The sequence below is a fragment of the Triturus cristatus genome, chromosome 7 (assembly GCF_964204655.1).
Source record: "Triturus cristatus chromosome 7, aTriCri1.1, whole genome shotgun sequence".
Taxonomy (NCBI): Eukaryota; Metazoa; Chordata; class Amphibia; order Caudata; family Salamandridae; genus Triturus; species Triturus cristatus.
Window position 1 is genome coordinate 606,873,994 of NC_140590.1, and position 22,415 is coordinate 606,896,408.

The 22,415-nt window shown below is 43.6% G+C and overlaps 1 protein-coding gene across 1 annotated transcript in view; it reads left to right on the top strand.

Moving 5' to 3' along the window:
* The window catches only part of ANKFN1 (ankyrin repeat and fibronectin type III domain containing 1), a 1,480,122-nt gene that overhangs the window by 1,322,477 nt on the left and 135,230 nt on the right, over positions 1-22,415 (top strand). The window contains exons 15-16 of the mRNA XM_085614412.1: positions 4,271-4,439; positions 18,752-18,918. Of these exons, the coding sequence (XP_085470538.1) occupies positions 4,271-4,439; positions 18,752-18,918 (336 nt within the window). The remainder of the gene's footprint in view (positions 1-4,270; positions 4,440-18,751; positions 18,919-22,415) is intronic.

The following is a 22,415-nucleotide window of genomic DNA, read 5'->3' on the forward strand; positions in this document are numbered from 1 at the left end:
GACAATGACCAACTCCAAAAAATACGAGATAACAGAAAACAACCATGAAGCAAAAAGACCGACCACAAAAGGATAGGATAACCAAAATTCACCACAAAAGTCGACGCACATACCAAAGACAAACAACGGGAAAGGAAAAGGACCAAGACCCAATACGTCGAGAAACAAACTGGGGAGGCAAGGATTAACAGGACGACACGCGACCAGGAGTGAAGGCAAGCCAACATGAGATGCTACAACAAAAAAATTAAGGGGTTTATACAATAAAACTAACAACACTAAAGACCAAAACACCATAACGATAATAGGGGAGCACCAAGAGGTGACAGAAATACGTCAAAACCAATGGACAAAAAGACCACCGCGCAGATCTAAAAGCAGCTAGACTAATAGATCTGACAAAGACAAAAAAACAATGGATTATGTATAGCCGCATCAGGTGCCAGAAGAACCAGGAACATGTGAAGCCCCCGTTTGAAGCTCCATCTGCAACTCCATTTGATTATCCAAAAACGAGGCCAAATCCGCAGGTTCGTCGAGAATTCTGACACGACCTTTGAAAGTAATGCGGACTTTTGAGGGACCAGCAAAGGAGAAGGGGATATTCATCTCAGACAAACGCTTCCGAAGATTAAGGAAGCCCTTCCTCCTTATCACCGTGTCCCTGGCAAAGTCTTGAGAAATTGAGATACGATGACCATTCCAAGAGACAGCTCTAACCTTCCGCATATGAGCCAAAATCTGCTCTGTATGTTGATGACGCAGCGGTTTAAAAATTATCGCTCTTGGTTGCGTAGCAGACTTGGGGCGAAAGGAGGGGACACGGTGTGCCCGTTCCAGTTCAAAATCTTTATGAAAAGAAATTTGTAGTGTAGATGGAATCCATTGATAAAGAAACTCAATCATGGAAGATGCCTCTTTCTCAACATCCTCTGGAAGACCAAAAATTCGCAGATTAGATCTACGATTACGATCCTCTTGTTCAGTGAGGTCTTTCCTCAATGCTGCCATGGAACGCTCTATCTGCGTGAGAGATCTAGAATGCTTTTGCATGGTATCCTCTGCGCCACTAATCCGTGCTTCTGTACCTGAAACACGAAGGGAAAGGGCCTTGAAATCATTCTTGATAGCTAACACCTCCACCTGCAATAAATCTGTATTAGTCTTAGTAGACTGCGCAATTTCATAGACCTCATTAAGGCGCGTCAGGATGGACTCAAGAGTCGAATTAGTGTCTTTAGAAGCAGGCTCAGGTGTTGGGGAAACCTGTTTGGACCTCTTAAGAGATGCTTTAGATTCCTTAACGTCCTTAGCATTCGGTGAAGGGGCCATGTTCTCAGCCATAGGGCAAGCCACCTCAATAGGAACAAAATACCCCTCCTCAGCTATAGTGATAGCAAGAAATGCCAGGGGCTGCAAAACACTCAATGTGCAAGATGAAAAATGGACAGGAAGAGATAATGTACTTGCATCAAAAAACGCCGAACAGAGAATATGGCAGGCGAACCCAGTCAGAAAAACCACCTCACAAAAAATATCATGTGCTGCAGGCGAAAGTAGGCCCTCACCGACTACGAAAATAGCCAAAATCAAGCCCAGAGCAAAAAAGCCTCACATAAGGAAGTGGCAGTGCGTCTGACGAATAATATGGTAGCAAAAACCTCAACAAGTTCACACAAGGGGCAGCACTGCAATAGGCGGCAGGAAAAAACAAAATAAACTCAATAAAGGTGAAAAATACGTCACCAGCTCCTGTATGCCTCCACTCCTGACAGGATAATCCAGTAGCGTCGTCGTGTAGAAGCGCAAGTAGAACTCCCTCACAGAAGAAACAAAATGGCGGCCGCTTGTGAAAACATGAAGCGCAACCTTAGAATGCCAAAAAGTGAACTCTGGCCACTTTCCACCTCTAGAAAACTCCCTCGTAGGATACACGGCAGTTTCCCATGTAATATTCCATCTTCGGCGCTGAGCGGGGCATTCCTCAGCGTCGGCAAAGTCTCCGTCAGCCCTCGCTCTTCACGGAGCTCAAGCGCGAACCGCCATCTCGCCGCGGCGCGCAAGCCACGCCCCCGAGTGCATACATTCTTAAGTGCTTATTGTCAAGCAAACCTAGCTTAACATTAGCAAACAAAGGATATTGCCCACAGCTGGTTTACAAGCTCCCATGCAGAATAACCCATCTCTGTTGGGCACTGGGTCTCTTTGATCAACACGGGACAGACCCTTTCTATTCAGCATCTACAGACCTACTTCCAGGTGCCCTCAAAACATAGAGCCTGATTTAGCTCTCAACAGACAGTACTCTGGATGTCAGTTTCACTGAGGACATGACCTTCACCAGCCTGTTGGACTACTGTCTGTCAGATTTAAATACAGCCATTAGTCCAGCGATCATCTCTGCATACTGAAAGGAACAGCCATGGGAGTGTCATATTAGGTAGCTTTGTACCGGGTGATGGTACCGTTTTACCTAAAATAATATGTATATTTGTTTTGATTTAAGGGACAAATGCTTAGGAACCCAAACCCCTCTCTAAATGGCCCTGGAGTCAGAACGTGCTCACACTTCCCCCTTATGTGGATTTTCATTCTTTTTAGGTATGACGCTGGGACCGAGTTCTCAAGTCCGGTAACAACGGCAACAACATGTTCTTCAGTATTGTGGTTAGCCAATCAGATCATTCAGTACCAGCACTTATACTGCAGTACCAAAATGAGTAACAGGAGAAAAAGCTCCCTAGGTAAATCAGATTGGCATATTATGTTCATATTTTAGTACTGCAGAGCTCCTACAGAACCAACCATGCAGATATACTTAACTTTTTCTAGCATTAATCCCTGCATGCCCAAGCGAAGCACCTCTTCGTATTCTAGTTGCTTGAAAACAGCTAAACACCAAATCTCAAATAGCACACTCGCTGAATAAAGTTATAAGTTATTGCCAAATTTGGTGTAGTTCACTTTAGCCATTTTTTCTCTGTATCGGATAACAACGTTTCCTATCGGCTTCAACAGAGGAAATCACACTTTTGGGACCACCCCCTTTTTTTCCTTGACCCTCTTGACAGATTGGGGTAAAACATTCCTTGAAGAAGCCACCATGGATAAATGTGTTTTTAGGAATGTGTTGTGCAGATTAATCAAACAGCACCAAAGTTATTTGTGAAAACACAAAAAACCGATCTTCCTTTAGTCACAGTGTGATGAGCTACTGGGTTCATCGCTTTGATTGCACCAGGGGATCTTTGTGACTGACAGGAGTGAAATATGTGCACAGGGTAGTGGTTGAGTGGCACTGTCACTGTTGATCTTGGAGTCCATGTTGCCTTGTGGCAGGTACTTCAAATAGAAGTACATCAGGTTCTCTGTAAAAAGGTACCTGCTGGTTCTTGGCAGATTCGTGGTTGGGGTAATGGCTTTTCGGTGTCACAAGAGGAACATGTTTTCGGCACTGGGGACGGAGAGGCCCTGTACTGGCTGCTGCCCTGTCCATGGTCTAGTCTGTGATTGTGGTTGGCCAAAGACTGGCACTCAGCATGGATGTGCTGTGGATTCAGGGAGTGATTTAGTTATGTTTTTATATGTTATGAATATGCTTTTGAAGCTACATTTACTGTTAGCATTCGGTGTTTATTTTTAATATGTGCTATTTGTGCAAAGAATAATCATTTAATTATTTATTGATATAAGTTCAATATATTTAATTTAAGAATTCGTTGTTAATGTTTACTATGTGCTTTTTATGCCAAAATAATGATTTATTTATTCTATTATCCAAACTATAGAAATGGTCAAAGAGGAGAAACATGCTTTAATTCTCTTCTCTGAAAAAGAAAAGTGTCCAGAAAAATAAAGCTGTAACCAAATGCCTTAGTGTGAAAACAAATTAGTCGTCTGAAACTAAACAGCAATCTGACATTCATTGCGTAGCCAGTGTGGGCTGTGGTTTTAAGAATATCTATTAAGGCTTTGTATCCCTTAAGAGTTTAATTAATAGAATAATTATATAGCAGCCTAGTGACATGATTCACACCTTAGTTCGTGTTGCCATATGTCTGGCAGCAGCAAGGACGTCTTAATTAGTTCTTTCAAATTCTTCTATCTCGACTTTCTAATATTCTGTATTAAGCGTATTGTCATCTATACAGAAACATAGTATAGCACAAGCACAGGTACATTTGAAACTTTTTAACATTATGTGATTTGCTTTATTTTCTGTAAATTGCTCATTGTAACTTTTTCCCGTTCTCCTTCTGTCCCTCTGCAGGCCAAGCACTTCCGTCTGTACACACAGGAGGTGTTGGAACTGGGTCACAATGTTTCCTTTCTTCTGCTGCTCCCTGCCTCAGACGACGTCTGCACTGCCCCGGGACAGAATAACCCTTACACCCCGCACTCAGGATTCCTTAATCTCCCTCTTCAGATGTTTGAGCTCGGTATAGTAGTTTACTTCAACTAGAAATTCTAGCAGTCTGCTAATGGAAAATAACACGGCTGTAGCTGTACCTCATGTCAGACCTGTGGGCAGATACAGCGCTTGTAATCATCAATATGGCATGTTGCTGTGTGTAAACGAGAGAAGGAGTTTAGCTACTGGGCTATTTGCTGTATGCAACGTTAAAACTATAGGAGGCATGAGGACTGCATGTACTTATACTCATCATACTTACGTTTTGAGTGCCATTTTCATGCTAAATTGTAATTTAGCATATTTCCTAAATGCATCTATTGAAATATTTCTATATATGAAACTAGTAAAAGTTACTTATTTCCCGTAAAATGCCTTTTACTCTTGCCAGATTAGTCGTGTCGAAAATGTGTAGCTTTACATTCATCGTTTTTTCTCCACAGCATGATTTCCAAGCAGCAATCACTTTACTCGCCATTTGTTGAAACAAGTTTCCCAAAATATTACGCTTCTGCTGTCCTTTTTAGCTGTTGTTTATGCAGCAGACAAGGAAAGAAGACAGAGTCATGCATTCCATGAAATGACTAACACAGAATATTAATCCGCAGTACAAAATGGTTGAAAAATGGAACATAGTGCAGTTTTTAAAAAGGATGAATATTCACTAGAACCAGGGCTACTTTATATGTCAAGACTGTTCCACAGGAACCTACTGAAGGCGATTGTAAAAACATGTTACCTGTTTTATAAGCAAATAGATATAACGTGCCCTCAAATAAGAGATGCAAAACCTCTTCATGAAAAAACAGGCATAAAACTTGCGTTATTAACAATATAAACATTTAATCATTTTAGATGTTACACACATGCCAGGGATGGCCCCTCAATGTGGGCGGAGGAGCGTCGCCCCACTGCTTTCTCACAGTGCAAGAAGCAGAAACATAAAATGGTAATATAAATACCATTTTATGTTTCTACTTCTCACACTGTGAGAAAGCAGAAGGGTTTGGTTGGGGCGGGTGGGTGGGCGGGTCTGCTGGAGGTCAGGGGAGGAGTGGCTAGCCCAATGCTGTAGGCCCTGACTGTTTGGTCGGCCCTCTGGGGCCGACCAAACCAGTCATGCACACTGTTAGACTTGAGGGTCTCTAGTTGGCACACGTATGCACTTGTGACAAATAGGGACCCTCTCCTCTAGTCAGGGTAAGGGGGTACACTCCTAAAATAACCCCTGCTCACCCCCTTGGTAGCTTGGCACGAGCAGACAGGCTTATCTCAGAGGCAGTGTGTAAAGCATTTGTGAACACATACAGTAACCAAGTGACAACACTACAAATGGACACCACACAGGTTTTATATTAAAAATAAGTATTCTTTATATAGATTTACCACAAGACCATTAAACCAGTGGTTCCCAAACTTTTGACTCCTGAGGACCCCCATTGAGTCACCACTGGAAGCCGGGAACCCCCAAGCAATTTGTATGATTTAAATTTCAAACATCAAAACAGTAATTCTAAAACAATGAACACACGTGTGCACACAAAACAAATACTCAAATTACTAGGGATTTTAGTGTTTTATATTGAAAGAATTTGCAAAAAATGGGAAGGTTAGTGCTGCATCTCCGTGACTAACTTTTAAATGGTTTGTTTTATTTTGCAGTACAAGGCTCCTGCCACGGCCAGACTGGAAACCCAAATCAGCCCTGGCAAATGTTTTCAGACCAGTCCCCATACAGTGCACACCATCTGACCACTACAAAGGGGGCTTTGGGAGGCTCTCCTCCCAAGAAAAGTTAGGAAACAATGGTGCATTCTACAACAAATTTATCATTATTGTATCAGCTTTTAAAGAATAGTAAATGATGACCTTACTATGCACCAGTATACGACAATCTTTGTTGTGGTTCTTCAATGATTCCCTTATTATCACCCTTCAACAGTGCCTCTCATCTCTCCATAGCCCCTCTGTCACATGTATTTCATTTGTTTTATAGCATCTATCATACCATTGTAGGATGTCAGAGCACTTTACATCACACACATATAGTGGCAGATTTACATGCCCCTTGTGCCACGGGTGTGTCACAAAAAGTGACGCACCAGTGGCGTATTTTAGTGCCCCATATTTTCAAGGACAGGAAAAGCCACCCTGCGTGACTTTTCCTGGTCTTGAAAATATGGCACATTTGCACACAGCACTTTGCGTGAAAGGCACGTTCCATGGGTGTTGCTGTGGGTGTTCCCACGCAACACCCATGAAACCAGACACATTTCCAGATTTACTAGAAATCGTAAATCTGGAAATGTGTCTGAATGCTACACCTCCCCAGCGGAGGCATAGCGAGGCGCAACAAGGAGAAATGTATTTATTTCTCCTCGTTTTTTTCCTCTTTCTATGCATGTTGCGTTCTGCAGCACGCATAGAAAGAGGAAATCACCTCTGGTGATTGTTTATGTACAGGAAGGTGTCCCTTTCCTGCACATAAACAATCAGTAAAATAATGACGTTTTGCAAGTTCTATGTGTGCTAATGCAGCACACTTAAAGTTGAAAAACGCCATTTCTGATTGTTTAGGGTTCCCTTCCTGCACATAAACAATCTCCCCACGACGCAGGCATCCTTGCACCATGGTGCAAGGGTGCCTGTGCAGGCGCATGGCAGCAGCTTGTGCCCCAGCGCAGGGGGAAGCACAGAGATGCGACATATTGTTGTAAATATGTGGCATCCCTGTGCTTTCAAAGTGGCTCAGTGCGGTGCAGCCAAATGGCTTGCGGCACACACTGAGTCACTTTCCTTGTAAATCTGCCCCATAGAGACAATGATTCATACGTGTAAATCAGTGTATAGAAAATGTTACATAAGGCAAATGCGACTACAATGTGTAGGATTCACATGTCATTCATACTGGTAGGCATTTTTAAGGAGTGCTTGGTCAGGAGCAGCACAAACTCAGGATTCAGAACATAGCACAGTGGTTAGCATTGACTTTAACAATAAAAATGTATTTCCACCCAAATAAACCTTTTTAGCAGCATCAGGATAATGAAAGACTTAGAAAAAACAAATGTTTCTAACTTGTATCATGCAGTTTGCAAGCAGCTCTGTGATGACAGTTAATAGGTCACTGTGATAGATTACGATTGTCACTTATGAACTGCACAGTAACAAAATATTCTCTGACAAAAGCAATAACCAACTAACCTATGCACATGAAACACTTTTTTTAAATGCATGGTACACGTTCTTTGCAGTAGGCATATTAACCCTCTGCGCTACATTAGATAAGTCAAAGCTTCCACTGAACAAAACACTCATCTCTCTCCAGCAGGTACATTAATCACTGAGGTTATCTTGACCCTTTTATTGTTGCTGGAAAACTGCTAATTCTACAAGGAACTTTGTTGTGCTTTTAAAATTGCTGCCTGAGGACCCCCTGGGAATGTGTCACGGACCCCTGGGGGTCCGCGGACCACAGTTTGGGAAACCCTGCATTAAACGACAAAAATACACAATACTGTTACTTTAGATGGTAGAATTTTGCTTAGTTCTCTTAAGTTCTTAAATGCGACACTTTAAGTCAATGTACCTTTTAGATGCGTTGCGCTTCCACGACAAGCAATGTCGCAGCGATGGAAATGCAGCAAAGTTCTGGTGCAAAGAAATAAAGACGTGAAGATCTTCCAGATGTGATATGCTTCTCCGATGTTGCGAGAAGACTCGACTCGATGCTTCAGCTGCAGCAGCGACACACTTTACGCGATGCGACGACAGCGGCCTTGGCGGCGACACTCTTCTCCGACGTTTGTGGGACGCTTCCGCTCGATGCGATGTTGCAGCGGCGACACCCCTTTACGCGATGCGACGACAGCAGCTCCGATGGCGGCACGCTTCTCCGTGGATGCGAGGAGCTTTTCTTGATGCGGTGCAATGCGATGGCTGCGATGGCGACACGCTTCTTCCTCGATGCGAGACTCTTCTCTTGATGCGGTGCAATGCGATGGCTGCGATGGCGACGCGCTTCTTCGGCATTGCGAGACACTTCCTGGATGATGCGAGACGCTTCCGCTCGATACGATGCTGCAGCGGCGACACACTTTCCGAGATGCGATGACAACAGCTCTGAAGGTGGCACGCTTCTCTTTCTTGAGTCGCATTTCCAGCTCCTTGCGACACGCAGTCCCTCAGAAGGCCCAACAACAGCAGCAGGCACTTCCAAAGAACTCTGGGGAGCTGGGGGGTGAAGTCTGTTGTTCCTGAGACTTCAGCAGGAGGCAAGCTCTTTTCCAAGCCCTTGGAGATCCTTCACAAGTTGAGCAAAAGTACACACAAAGTTCCTTTCTCCTCTCTTTGGCAGTAAGGCAAGCACTGCAGGCCAATCCCCCAGTTTCAGGGATAGTTTCTTCCTCAGCTTCTTCTGGTTCCTCCCTCAGCAGAGTTTCTTCTTGTTTTCCCAAAGTGATCTAATTTCTTGGGATTAGGGTCCCAATATTTATATCCAGAAATCCTTTGTCCTCTGGAGGCAGAGGGGCCTTTGCCCAGTCCAAACCAGTTCCCGAGCACTCTGTTTACCAGACCTCTCCTTTCCTTTCACAGTGCAGGGCAGAAACATTAGACGCCCCACAGGAGGTGGAGCCAGCATTGTGGAAACCAAGTACAGCACTGGAGCACTTTGTTGACAGGATTCCTTCTCTTCATTCACTGTGCAGGGCAGAGACATCAGCCGCTCCCCGGGAGGTGGAGCCAGCATTGTGGAAGGCAGGCAGGCACAGCCCTATTCAGATCCCAGGTGCAACTCCTCCCACCCATCTGGATGCAGATCTCTCTATTCACCACTGGGACACCTCACCCTGTCTCCTGGAATTCCCCAGCCCTGTCACTCAAACTCCAGACAAAGGAATACACACAGCCTAGCAGAGGCAGGTTTGAATGGCTAGACAAGAAAATGCCTACTTTCTAAAAGTGGCATTTTCAAACACAGAATGTTAAAAACAACTTTACTAAAAGATGTATTTTATCATCCTGAGTTCAGGCATGCTAAATTCGAATTTCCACCATGTTCCCTGAGTCAGGGAACATGACTCAGGGAACATGTAATAACCAAACTGCCCATTCTGGCCTATGGAGAACAGGTAGCCTTGCCTTGCAATAGTGAAAAACGCAAATGTCTGTAATTCATTATTAGAATATGCCACACACACCAGGGCATGTCCTACCTTATCCTTACAATGCACCCTGCCCTTGGGCCTACCATAGGGGTGTCTGATATGAAGAAAAGGGAAGGTTTAGGGACTGGCAAGTGGGTGCACTTGCCCAGTCAGCATGGCAGTACCAGACTGCACGCAGGCTTTGCAATGGCAGACCTTAGACACATGTTTACAGGTTGCTTCTGTGGGTGGCACAACCAGTGCTGCAAGCCCACCAGCAGTGTTTGGATTACAATCCCTGGGCACTTCTGGTGCACTGTACTAGGGCTTGACAGGTAAACCAAACCAATCAATCTTGGAATCACAAATTATACATCAATTTACAATAGGGAGCACTTGCACTGTGGCACTGGACAGCAGTGGCACAGTGCACTGAGCAGCTAACACCAGCAAAAACATACATGAGGCACAACGAAAAATGGAAGGGAGACTCACGCCAATGTGACAGGTCTAACACACACTCTCCCTTTTCCCCATATAGGAAGTATGCAGCCTACATTGAGAAAATGGCCTCCCCATAGGTGCCTGGCTGGGCAAACGAAACACCCTTCAATCTTCATATTTCTTATGCATTCATGTATCATTGTATTATAGATGTTATCTTGAAATCCTTTAACTAAGTTCTCTTTATGCTCTAGCATATCATGTTTCAATATTTTCTTACAGTAGCTAACTCAGTGTTTAAAGAGGCACGTCCCATCAGTCAGTAAACACAAAAACAGCCCATCTAAAACCAATAATATTGTTCATATTATGACTAACCCTAGAATTTTACAGCATCTGTTGTTTTCTGTCTTCTTAAAAAATTATCATGAGGCTCAAAAATTCAAAGACCACAAAAATGTTCTGTAAAATAATAATAGATTTTTTCTTTTCTTCTTATTTCTTTGAAACAATAGTCAAACAAAAGATACATGTATTTTCTTTACTAATTTCTGAAGTTCATTCCAGTCTGTGTCTTTGTCTGTAATTTTGTTCAACAAATATTTATCAATTCAACTTTGTAGTATCAGTCTCATTATTATTTCAAGGTGGCTCTTCCTCGGTCTTTGTTCCACTCTCAGATTCATTCTCAAGTTTGTACTGACAATGATTCAATGAATTGTAACTTTCTACCTCTGATTCTTCTTATTCTTCCTCTGTTACTGTGGCTAGTTATACTCATTCAGGTGGAGCATATTTTCTATTTAGAACTTTCCTCCTGGTTGACATTTTGGCAACAGGTGACTCACTCCCACTAGTTTCAGAGACTACATGTCTTTCAGGCTTTTCTGGTTCACAATGCTTTTCTTTGCAAGTACTTCAGCTTTTCTTTGTTTGCCGACAGTCTTTTTGAGATATTCGTTACTCTCTGAAGAACTTAGACTTGAGCTTGACCTTGTGCTTGAACCATGATCTGCCTTGTCTGCATGATTTACAGCAAATAACTTTCTCCCCCTGGGGGCTCCAATAACTTGAATTTTCAACTGCAATTTCTCATTGTTTGGATCAGAGTCTACTTCATTTACTGCCACTCATGCTTTTGGCCTTTATCCGGTACCAGCCTTTTGCACAGATACTCGTTTTGAAACTGAACTGTAGACTTTTCAGGTTCTTCATCAAAACTTTGACTAACCTGAAAATTCTTTCTTTATCATTTTCCAAAATCTCACTTGGATATACACTGCAAATTAGAACTTGTTTTTTGACTTCACTTTGAGCTTGACTTTGTTGAATAGGGGCTGTTTCTTCCACTTCTTTTTCTACCTTCATCCGTTATGAAGGAGCAGCATGGTTCCACTGTGGCACTCCAGCACATTTCACCATAGTGTTGGTCTTCAATTGATAGGGTCCATGCCACCACTTTTTCAAGGAGTTCTTCCTGAAGTTCTTCCGCCCCACTATCCAGTTTCCAGGATTCAGACTGTGACAGGTGATGTCTTTTTACCCTTCCGTTGACACATTCACCTCATGGAAGATAGATTTCACCATAACAGCCAGACCTTTGCAGTAATCTAGCATGATGCCACCAGTTTTTTAAACTAATCCAGCTGAAGGAATATAGGCAAGAGTCATTGCCCTTCCCATGATCACCTCATGGTGCAATAATCCAGTCTTTCAGTTGGGAATACTTCACATGATCATTAAAAGAAGGAAAGTGTATCAGGCCACATTAAACCAGTTGAAACACATACTTTGGCCAATTTGTTCTGGAGAGTTCCATTTGCTCTTTCTAACACACCTGAAGATTGAGAACGATAACTACAATAGAACCTTTGATTTATCTGTAAAGCTGTGTAAATTGTTTGTAAAAGTTCATTTTTAAATGAGTACCACGGTCTATCTCAATAGAAGCTGGAACTCAAAATGTGAGAATCAATTTTCTCAACAGACGTTTGGCAACTGCAAGGCTATCTGATCACCAGGTGGGGTAGGCGTCAGCCCATTTAGAAACATGCAGACAATGACAAGGATGTATTTCAAAACATTGATTGATGGCATTTCTACAAAGTCTGCTTGGAGTCTTCTAAATGGGCCTTATGATTTTCCAGTATGATTCATCACAGTAAATGTCTTTTTTCCTGTATTGATTCTCTGGAATGCGAAGTGCCTCACATATATGTCCCCAACAACATTTCTAAAGCCTACATTTCCCAAACATTTTTTAAAAACACGTATCATGTGTTCTCTACCTGCATTTAAGTATTTACCCATTAGATACAACATTGTGTCTGGGAGAATATACCTATTTTCAGCATTACCATAAAAATCTGTATAATTTTTCATCAAAGGCTGTCTCCTAAAGATCTCAAAAGCCACCCAAAGAAGTCTAAATTGAATTCATTAAAAACAATGTACATATTCTGCATTTTGTATTGTGCTTATTCCTAATTCATCATTTTTATTTACCTGCACTACTGTGTCATCTCGGAATGGACAGTACTCTACCATTTGGTCTGCATTTTATTGCCAAGCATAACTAAATCTTTTCCAGCCTTATGGGCAACGCACTTGTCTACTACAATTTACTGTGTCTGTTGTATTGCTTTCAATAAACCCAATATGTAAGCACTATTCTTTATAGAACTCCTGAAGAAGTCATAAAGCCCCTCTGTGACCACAGTTATGTTATGTTATAATGATCTTGTAAAGCGCACGTATACCAATTGGTTTCATGGTGCTGATTCTAGGAATTGCCGAACACTGTTGGAGTTATTCCTAGGCTTGAGTATACAGCCAAGTCTTAAGAGATTTCCTAAAAGTCAGCAGGTCAGTGCATGATCTAATTGCCAGTGGAAAGGAGTTCCACACTCTGGGAGCTAAAGTTGCAAACCTGCAGCCCCTTGTCGCTTCATCTTAAAGGCAGGAGTTGCCAAAGATGGAGGTGGGTCGATCGTAGCCTGCGTGGGGAAGTGTACCTTTTAATAAGGCTGTCGATATATTTAGGGCTCCGTCCATGTAAGGATTTAAAGACGAAAAATCCTATTTTAAAAGCACAACGCTAGTTGACCAAAGTCATGAACCACTCCAAAATCATGTTGGATGTATGTTTAAATTGTCAAATTCAAATCTTCTTATAGGCAGCAATCTTTTTTTATTGCTAATAATCCTACCAGCTGTACAGATGTTACATTCAGCAGGAAAGAGAAATGGAGCATAGGGCATAGGTAGTGCTCATTGCTCCATTTTGGTGTCTTAAACAAGAACCATCAACAAATAATGTCAAATTAGTCAGTTCCACAGGAGTTTCTTTAAGATCTGGTCTTGGTTTTTACACAATTCTGTAACTGCAATGCAGGCATGTTCCAATTCATCTTCAGTATCATTTTCTTGCCTGTCTTTGCAGTCCCTGTCTAAATTGGGAAGCAGTGCTGTTAGATTCAAAGAATTACACCTTATAATAGAAATAAGTTCTGCTGCAATAATGACTTGCCTATAATGAGTAAGCCTACTGTTTGTCATGTGCTGAGTTCTCATTCATGGAAGCCGCTGTTACTTAGCAATTGATTTGCTGCGCGATACTCGAATTTCGCTCGAATTTATGACGGGCGCATTTACCAAGGATTCATCCTCCTCTGGCCGGAAAATGTTACTAACTAAATCAGTTATGAAGGCCACCCACTGAACTGGACTTATAATATTATTGATCCCAATTGTCGAATAAATTGTTCATTTTGGGATGCTCAGTTAAAATTTCATGTCCTGAAGATGACCATGTACTAATGCCAAAGGTCGAAACGCCGTCGACGCAATTGTGGCCGCAATTAATGGAGGACACATTTTCTGTTTGTTGGAGTTTTCGCAATGTTCTGAAACTCCTGCTTTTATGTAATTTCTCCTTGTCTGCCACCTGTCTGGTTATGTATATGTTTTGTATATGTTATATGTACCAGCTTATGATACTGAGCCTCGTTGATATATTTCATTGAATACATTTTGTATGTTTTCTCTATTAGGGCCTTTTTCTTCTTTCCTGTATCTCAATGTGTGCATTGTTATACATACAAATTGTGTTTCATTAATTGTTTTTGTACTTGTATACTGATAATTTTATGAACACTCTGAACCTTTGTTTGGAATAAGTATTGAATGCCCCTGGTTCAGGTGGTTTGGGCTGCCCTTGTGGTGGTTAATGAGTTCTCATTCATATCAACAGAATCTAAACCGAGTGAGGAACATGTAAATTAAACTATGACCTGTCACTATTCCTTCACTTCATTTAATGACAACGCAAACAGCTGCAACAATTTCCAAACAACCTGGATGACTTACAGCTCTTGGATCCAATACTGCTAAAAGGTATGCAACTGGTCGCATCAACCAACCATGCTTTTGTGCAAGGATTTGCAATTCACATCCATTTTTCTCATAATAAAACAGAAAGAAAGCTAGATTATAGTCTGGCATTCCCAGTGCATGAAAAAGACTCCCTCTCAAGTCTTTGAATGCTTCAAACCATTCTCTGTCAAATGGCACTGGATCTTGTATTTTACTGTCAGTCAGCCATACTGAAGGCTTTGCAATCATGAAAAAGTGCAGAAACTACTGACGACAGTAGCCAACAATTTTAAGAAACAACCAAACCTCTCTCCGGGTCATTGGTGGGCTCATTTTTAGAATTACAGAATCATGTCCTTTTGATATTTTCCTCGCCCCTTTTTCAATGTGGGGCCCAAGATAGATAATTTCTCCTTTACAATATTGCATTTTTGTTGGAGAGACCTAATGTCCACTTTCAGCTAGATGTTTTAACAGGGCAATTGAATCATGTTTACAATCCTCTTTTGTTTTGGATGAAACAAACAATTAATCTATATACTGTACTAAAACTGGGGCGCTAAGAGAGCTGGGTTGCAAAATGTCCACCATTTAATGATGCTCTGCCGATGGAACTGATAATCTGTAATCTATCAAACATATTTTCAGATTTCATTGCAACATACCTGTTGGGATGCACTCTTGAGGCACTAGATGACAGGTTTGGAAGGGTTTTGGTGTCCCATGATTGCACAGGAGCAGGCAATGTACCTGAGGCTTGTGCAAGAGCTGTGCACCACATCCCACCCAGAGGAGCTGGTACCTGTGGAGAGACCTGTGGCGCTGGTGGCCAGTGGTGAGAGAGTACCGGGCTCAGTCATTTGCCTAAATACTCAGGGTGGTCCATTGTCGGTGAGCATGACCGGAGCTTCTCTTCCACTGGAATAAGGCAATCTCCCTCATCGCGGCTTTTGAGCCCACTGGGATGCCAGAGAGGGCTACTGGGCTGGTTGCAGCCTGAAAAGCTGGGTACTGCTCCTGGTGGTGACAGCTGTGGCCTGACTAGCTGAGACCCCTGGCTGAGGGCTGATCCCAGCTAGACTATTTTAAAGAGAAGTAGGGTGAGTCCCTCTGACTGTCCTTGTTCTACTGGTGGGGCGACGGGGAGGGGGTAATTATCTGGCAGCAAGGTGAAAGTGTACTCTGTGTGTGCCCCCAGGGCTGCTCTTCTATACTGGGGGGCAGCTGTTTCCCCCTCCTCCCACCCTGCCATTAGAGATCTCTGCAGCAGCACATTATCCGCCTGCACTGAGCTACTGCATCAGCCTGCTAGCAGCCTAACCTCACTGACAGAATTGCCTTTCTCACCCTCCTTTGCTCTAGGGTGCTTTGCTGATTGCCACTTAAGTAGTGTCACAGAGTGGGATAAACATTCAGTACTTGGGGCCCCAAAACGTGGCACCTTTTAGTACATCCCCAGCTATGACTTGGACCAGGTGAACTCGGGCTATTTGAACCAGGGACAGCCTTCAACACATTATGGATAAACGCGGCTGGAGTCAGGCCAAACTCTTCTTTAAAAATAAAAAACTGCAGCCACCGGCATAGATATGGAGGGACACTGCTATGACGGTAACCCTAGAGATGCAGATCCAGACATCAAACTTCTATTCACTTAAATGCAACAAAGCCTCCACTCTATTGACTCAAAAATCTATACCTTGAAGACAGACTTGAGGAGATGAGTGATAAGATGGAGAAACATGATGGTCTCCTTGACCAGGTTGAATGAAGAGTCTCTGCCACTCAGGATGATAGCACCATGCGTGGTGAACAAAGAGTAAGGTACTGAAGAAAATCAAAGCTAAGAATGAACATCTAAAGCCAGATCCAACAGAAATAACACCAGGATTCTGGAGATGACAGAATCTACTCCTATGGATAAAATCGAGACTTACATCCAGGATCTGCTGCTCTTTGATGGCCATCTAGCTTGCCTGTTCTTGGTCGAGTGCCCCCTGACCGTTGGGTCCCGGCAAGACTAATTATTCCAAGGCATTAGAAATTGGGTTACTTGTTGAGGGAAGGGTTAAACTGTATTCAAGCAGCAACTAAAATCCTAGTCAGGGTGAAGTTACAAGCAAACCCTAAATTAACCTGTGCTCAACCCTCGGGTAGCTTGGCACATACCAGTCAGGCCTGACTCAGAGGCAATGTGTAAAGTATTTATGCAACACTTCACACAGTAACACAGTGAAAACACACCCAAAAAAATGATCCCTTATCAGCTTATAAAATTAGAGCCAAATTTAATAAATAATTTGACACAAAAACAAAACAATCTGGAGATATGCAATTTTGAAGATTTAAGTGAAACAATTGCAAAAAAGGAAAGGGGCCACTCATGTCTGTCAGAAGAAATTCAGGCCTACCATGATGCATGGTGGAGTGCGGGTCAGATACAGGGACCAGATTAGGCCTGCTGAAGAGTTATCTTCTCAGTCCAACCCCAAGAGTCCTGTTGCGGGGAAGGGGGCCATGAGGAGCAGGGAAGAATTGCAGATGGTCATTGATGTAGCATGAAAAACAGGCCTGGTGTAGAAGACAGGCATCACTGTAGCATGAAGATCATATCTATATTCATCACAAACAGCCAGGATGGTGCTACGCAATGGCTCTACCAGCGAGCGGTCGATGCTGTAGCACAAAGGGCAAGCTGACAGAACTTTGCATTAGTGGTCTGTGGAGTGACATGCCCAAAAATTCATTTCAGCCTCAATGAAGCACATCAAGGGTCCAGGACCTAAGAGGCATCACTTGGGGTTCAAGGGCTTGCTCCGGCTGAATCAGGATGCTGGTTCAAGTGGTTCTGAGCCTAATATGTTCCTGTGGCTCTGAACAGGAGGCCGACAGACTAACCCTTGGAGTCACTCTGGGAGTTCTGGGTTGAGGTGCAGGTCCAAATGCCTCTGACTCAGGCAGAAGGGCAGCAATCCAGCAAGACAGCACAGCAAGACATATTCCAGATGTGTACTGAAGAGATGATTTCTGAGGTCCAATATTTACACCTTGTGCCTCCTTTGAAGTGGTAGAAGCTTTGAGGTTTGCGTTATATTTATTACTGTATTGTGGATTTTTGTTGTTTTGGTCTTGTTTGGTTCAGATAAAGATTACTTATTTTTCAAAACTAGTGTGGTGTCCATTTATAGTGTTTTCACTGCATTACTGTATGTGTTCACAAATGCTTTACACACTGCCTCTGAGTAAGCCTGTGTGCTTGTGCCAAGCTACCCAGGGGGTGAGCAGGGGTTATTTTAGAAGTGTATTCCCTTTACTCTGACTAGAAGCAAGGGTCCCTATTTGGACTAAGGTACCTACCTCTGCCAACTAGAGACACCCATTTCTAACACCCCAGTACAGAGATCTGGGCCTAAATCCATGTTTTTTTGCTCCCCATGCCATTCCAGTTTAGACCCATCTATATGCAAATCAGTCTTGACCAAGTTCCTCGTGGTAACAAGCATCCTAGGACTGGTTTCAGGGTTTCACCCCTCATTAGCCAGGCTAGATTGACTCCAGTGGCATGGAGAGCACGGGACCCACATCTGGGCATACTCGTCCCACTCGGGTGACAAATGCAAAAAGAACAATTGATGGACAGAATGCTGAACAATGTCATACATTCACCTCAGTACAGAGAACGTTATTTTGCTCCCCATGCCATTCCAGTTTAGACCCAGCCACATGCAAATCAGTCTTGACCCTCTTCCCCATGGGAACAGTCCACACACTCCCTCTCTATTTTGAAAGTCCTCTAAAATATTGATTATTTGACCAAATATTGTGTTTTTCCTCTTAGTACTCATACCAATCTGTATTCCTCTCTTTCTTCCCTGCCCCTTGGGCACCTCGCATGCTCCCTGCTTGTTGCATAATGTATTTAAACATTATATGCCAGTCTGATTGTCAGAAAACCTGAAGCTCAGCCACCTCCCATCCCCCAATTTTACTGACCAAACTACGCACCTCACCAGAGGCTCAAGCACAGGTTGATTTAGCGACTTTTTTCGTTCCCCTGTCATAACTATGGTTGGTGCTTGAGAAGGATTATCACCCCTCAATCAAAAAAACACATTCTAACAATCCACATTTCTGTAAAAGCCACATTTAATTTTGTGCTTTCTGAAGCGGTTAGGACATCATTCACCATTATGCGACAGTACCAATAATTCCCGTTGTTTTTTTTAAACCACAAAACATTTGTTATTTACACTGGATAAAACTTCAGAGCATATTATTTCACTGTTTAAAGCCTGCAGGGACATATATTGTGTTGTACAATGCTGAGAAAACCCTTTACATAAAGAGTTTCATTCAAACTTTTTTTAACTTTCAGTTCATTTCTGCAGCTACAAAGAAAAGCTTATCAGTCTGTACTGCCGTTTGTCTGCTATAGTGGAGCTGGACTCTCTAATCACACAGCAGTCCTTAAGAGAAGCCATCTCAGACTCCGAAGTGGCAGCTGCTAAACAAAGGCACCAGCAGGTTCTAGATTATATGCAGGTATGTACGACAATACCAAGTGCTGTCCAGCTAAATATGCCATGTTGCCGAAGATTTTTGTCTAACTGCACAGTGTGCTTATGATTAAAACATTAGCCTTGACAAGGTGGCTAAGTACATGATGTTTTTGCCTCACCCTGGAGTTGTTTTAGACAGTCTACCCTCTTTACTCAAAATATTGAGGTATATGACTCACAAGAAAAGAACCTACATTTCTGAAACTCAAATATTTAATCTCTAGCAAGAAATATTCTGGACACCAAAGTTTGAAGTTACTGGAATGACGCTGGCTCATATAGAAATCTATGATTGCGTTCAGCAGTTATTGTCAAAAAAGCCTAATGAGTTTGTACTGTTTTGTAGGTGCTAGCATCTAGGAAACAACAGGGATGATGAATACTTGGCTCTGGTCAAAGCTGGGCAAAAAAAGATTTATTTTTATAATTACTTGAAATGCTGATTAGATGTGAAACAGGCAACTGAGTAAAAATGCAATTATTATATATTTGTATATTGCTTCTGATGGAAGATAGGCACCCTACACTTTGCTAGTGCAAGTCATATTTTTGTTTTTTGTATATAGGGCAAACTCAACCCAAAGGTACCAGAGCGGTTTACATGAGCCTCCGTTGTGTTACAGACTGACACATTCATTTTGTTAGGAAAGAGGAAATTAAGTGATTTGCCCAGAATCACAGGATGTTGAGTGTCCCTGCTGACTCAAAACCTGTTCCCCAGCTTCGATGTCGACCCCTCTAGCCGTTAGGCCACATCCTCTCCCTAGGGAGACCACAAAATAGCCAGGACAAACCAAATAACTTCAGACATAATTTCTGAGGCACAAAGGTGGTTACACAGATACAGCATTCTTCCTAGCCTGGGTGTATTCCCCATTGGTAGGAGAGGAGATGTAAAGTGCATGGTGCAGGTGTGTTTGATGATGTTTCAGAGGTGGTCAGTTGTCAGCATAAGGGCCCTATCTGGATCTTATCATGAATGCTGAAAGGTGTGGCTGGTTACTTCACCAAAGCATGCACTGGGGATTGTGTCCTTGTTCTGTATTAGTGGAAGTGGCTTTTCAGGCCTCAATTAAACTTCTGTGCAGTGCGTTTGTCTCTGTCTCAACAGATGTCATCTTCCTAATGTTACCACTTTGGAGCAGGTTGAAAAATCTTTAATGAGCCCTGATCCCTTAAACAGTTCCTCTTGTTTTTATAGTTTCCAAGGACATTAAGAGACATAGCGGGCCCTTCCCTTTACACGATTTTATGGTTCACCTGACAAAGAAGCTACATCTTCGAACAAAGACCAAAGCTTTGTGATGTTTACCCATGAATAAACAACATCTTCTGACCTCTCTGTCTCCACTTTTATCCACAGTTTTCATACTCAGTCAATCAAGTCTTATTTGTACCATGCACTAATCACCCCGGGGGGTATCCAGGTGCTGTGCTCCAGGTATCATTCTAGGAGCCAGGTCTTGAGACTTGGAAGTGTGTAGGTGTGGGGGTGTTCCAAGCTTTGGCAGTTAGGCGGGAGAAGGAGCGTCCTTTTGAGTGGCTATTGTGGATTTGTGGTGTCATATGCAGCAGAGGTTTATGGATGGTTGGTGGAAGATGAGACGGTGGTTCATGTAGTCTGGTCCTTGATTGTTCAGGACTTTGTATGCGTGGGTCAGGATCTTGAACTGGCATCTCGTCTGAATGGGGAGCCAGTGGATATCTTTGAGGGGCTGGGCGACATTTGTTCTCTTGGGCACTTCCATGATTAGCCTGGCTGCTGTGTTCTGGATTGTCTGGAGTCTCTTCAGGGTCCCAATGGATGTACCCGCATAGAGTGCATTGCCGTAGTTCAGTCGGTTTATGATGAGGGCCTGCGTCATTGTTTTCTTGGTGCTGATGAGCAGTAGGGGTTTAATCTCTGCGTGTTTCCAAGCATCTGGAAATGTGGCTGTAGTTATGGAGGCATTGAGGATGGTGGTGAGCTGGAGGCTGATCTTGTTGCTTCCGAGGTTGAAGATCCAGTTGGGCATGGGTCAGTGGGTGCCCCTAGTGGATGGTGTTAATCAAGCTGGTGGTTGCTGGTGGGCTGAATTGTTCCCATCTGGTGATTTGGTGGCCGGTGGTTGTGGTTGATTGGTTGGAGAAGGTGCCGGGAGTTGGGGTTTGAATAGAGGCTGCTATTTTGTTGTGGAAGTGGTTGTTAAGGGATTTGCAGAGTTCCTGAGAGGGGGTTATGGCGTTTTCTGTGGCTGAAGGGCAGGTGGAGTCTCTGACGATTGTAAAGAGTTTCTTGGTTTGGTTGGTGCTGGTTTCGAGGAGGCATGTCAAGGCTTCCTTTTTTTGAGGTTTTGAGTTGGCGCTGGTAGTTGTTAAGGGGCTGTTTTGTAGACAGCTCTGTCGGCGCTGTTCTAGCGGGTTCACTTCTTTACGGTTGTTTATACTTACATTGGGTAGAGCTGAGTTCGGCTGTGTACAGGTTGTCATGTTTGGTGACTCTGTCAGGACCCTGACCACAGTTCAGCGACTCCATCACAGACGTCGTCAGCCCACATGCACTGGCCTCCACAGACTACCTGAACTTCCACCTCGAGAACGCCAATGACAGCAACTGCACCACCCTGCTCGACAACCTCGGACACAAACAACTCACCACAACACCCACCCACTCCGCCGGACACACACTCGACCCCATCTTTTCCACCAGCAACCACATCACCTTCAGTCACACCTCCGAACTCCACTGGACCAACCACCACTGCGTCCACTTCTCCTTTGAGAAAAATACTGCACACAACCACCCGCAACGAGTCCCCCACCGCAGCTGGAAGATGATCACCGAAGACCAGCTAATCACCACCCTCGCCCTAGACCCACCTACCGACCACACCGACACTGACACAGCCGCCCGCAACCTCAGGCAATGGATCGATGACTGCGCCAACACCCTCGCCCCAATCAAGAAACCCTCAATCAGACGCACCGACAGAAGGGCCATCTAGTTCACCACCGACCTCCAAGTATCCAAGCAGACTTGCCGAAGACTCGAGAAGAAGTGGCGCTACGAACAGACACTGGACAACCACGCAGCCCTCAAGAATGCCAGCCGCAGACACCACCAATTCATTCGAACCACCAAATGAACCTCCTTCAAGGAATGCATCGACAACAACACACACAGCAGCAAAGAGCTCTTCACCATCGTGAAGGAACTTTCCAACCCCAGCTCCAACTCTAACGGCATCCCACCATCACAAGACATCTGTGACTCGTTAGCCACCTTCTTCCACCGCAAGATCATAGACATCCACGACAGCTTCAACGCCCAACAGCTGTCGACACCTCAGACTCACCGCCCCCCAGCCCCACCGGCCTCCTGCTCACCTGGAACCACGTCAACAATGATGACACCATCAAAACCATGAACACCATCCACTTCGGCACACCGTCAGACCCCTGACCCCACCACATCTTCAACAAAGCTAGCTCCATTATCGC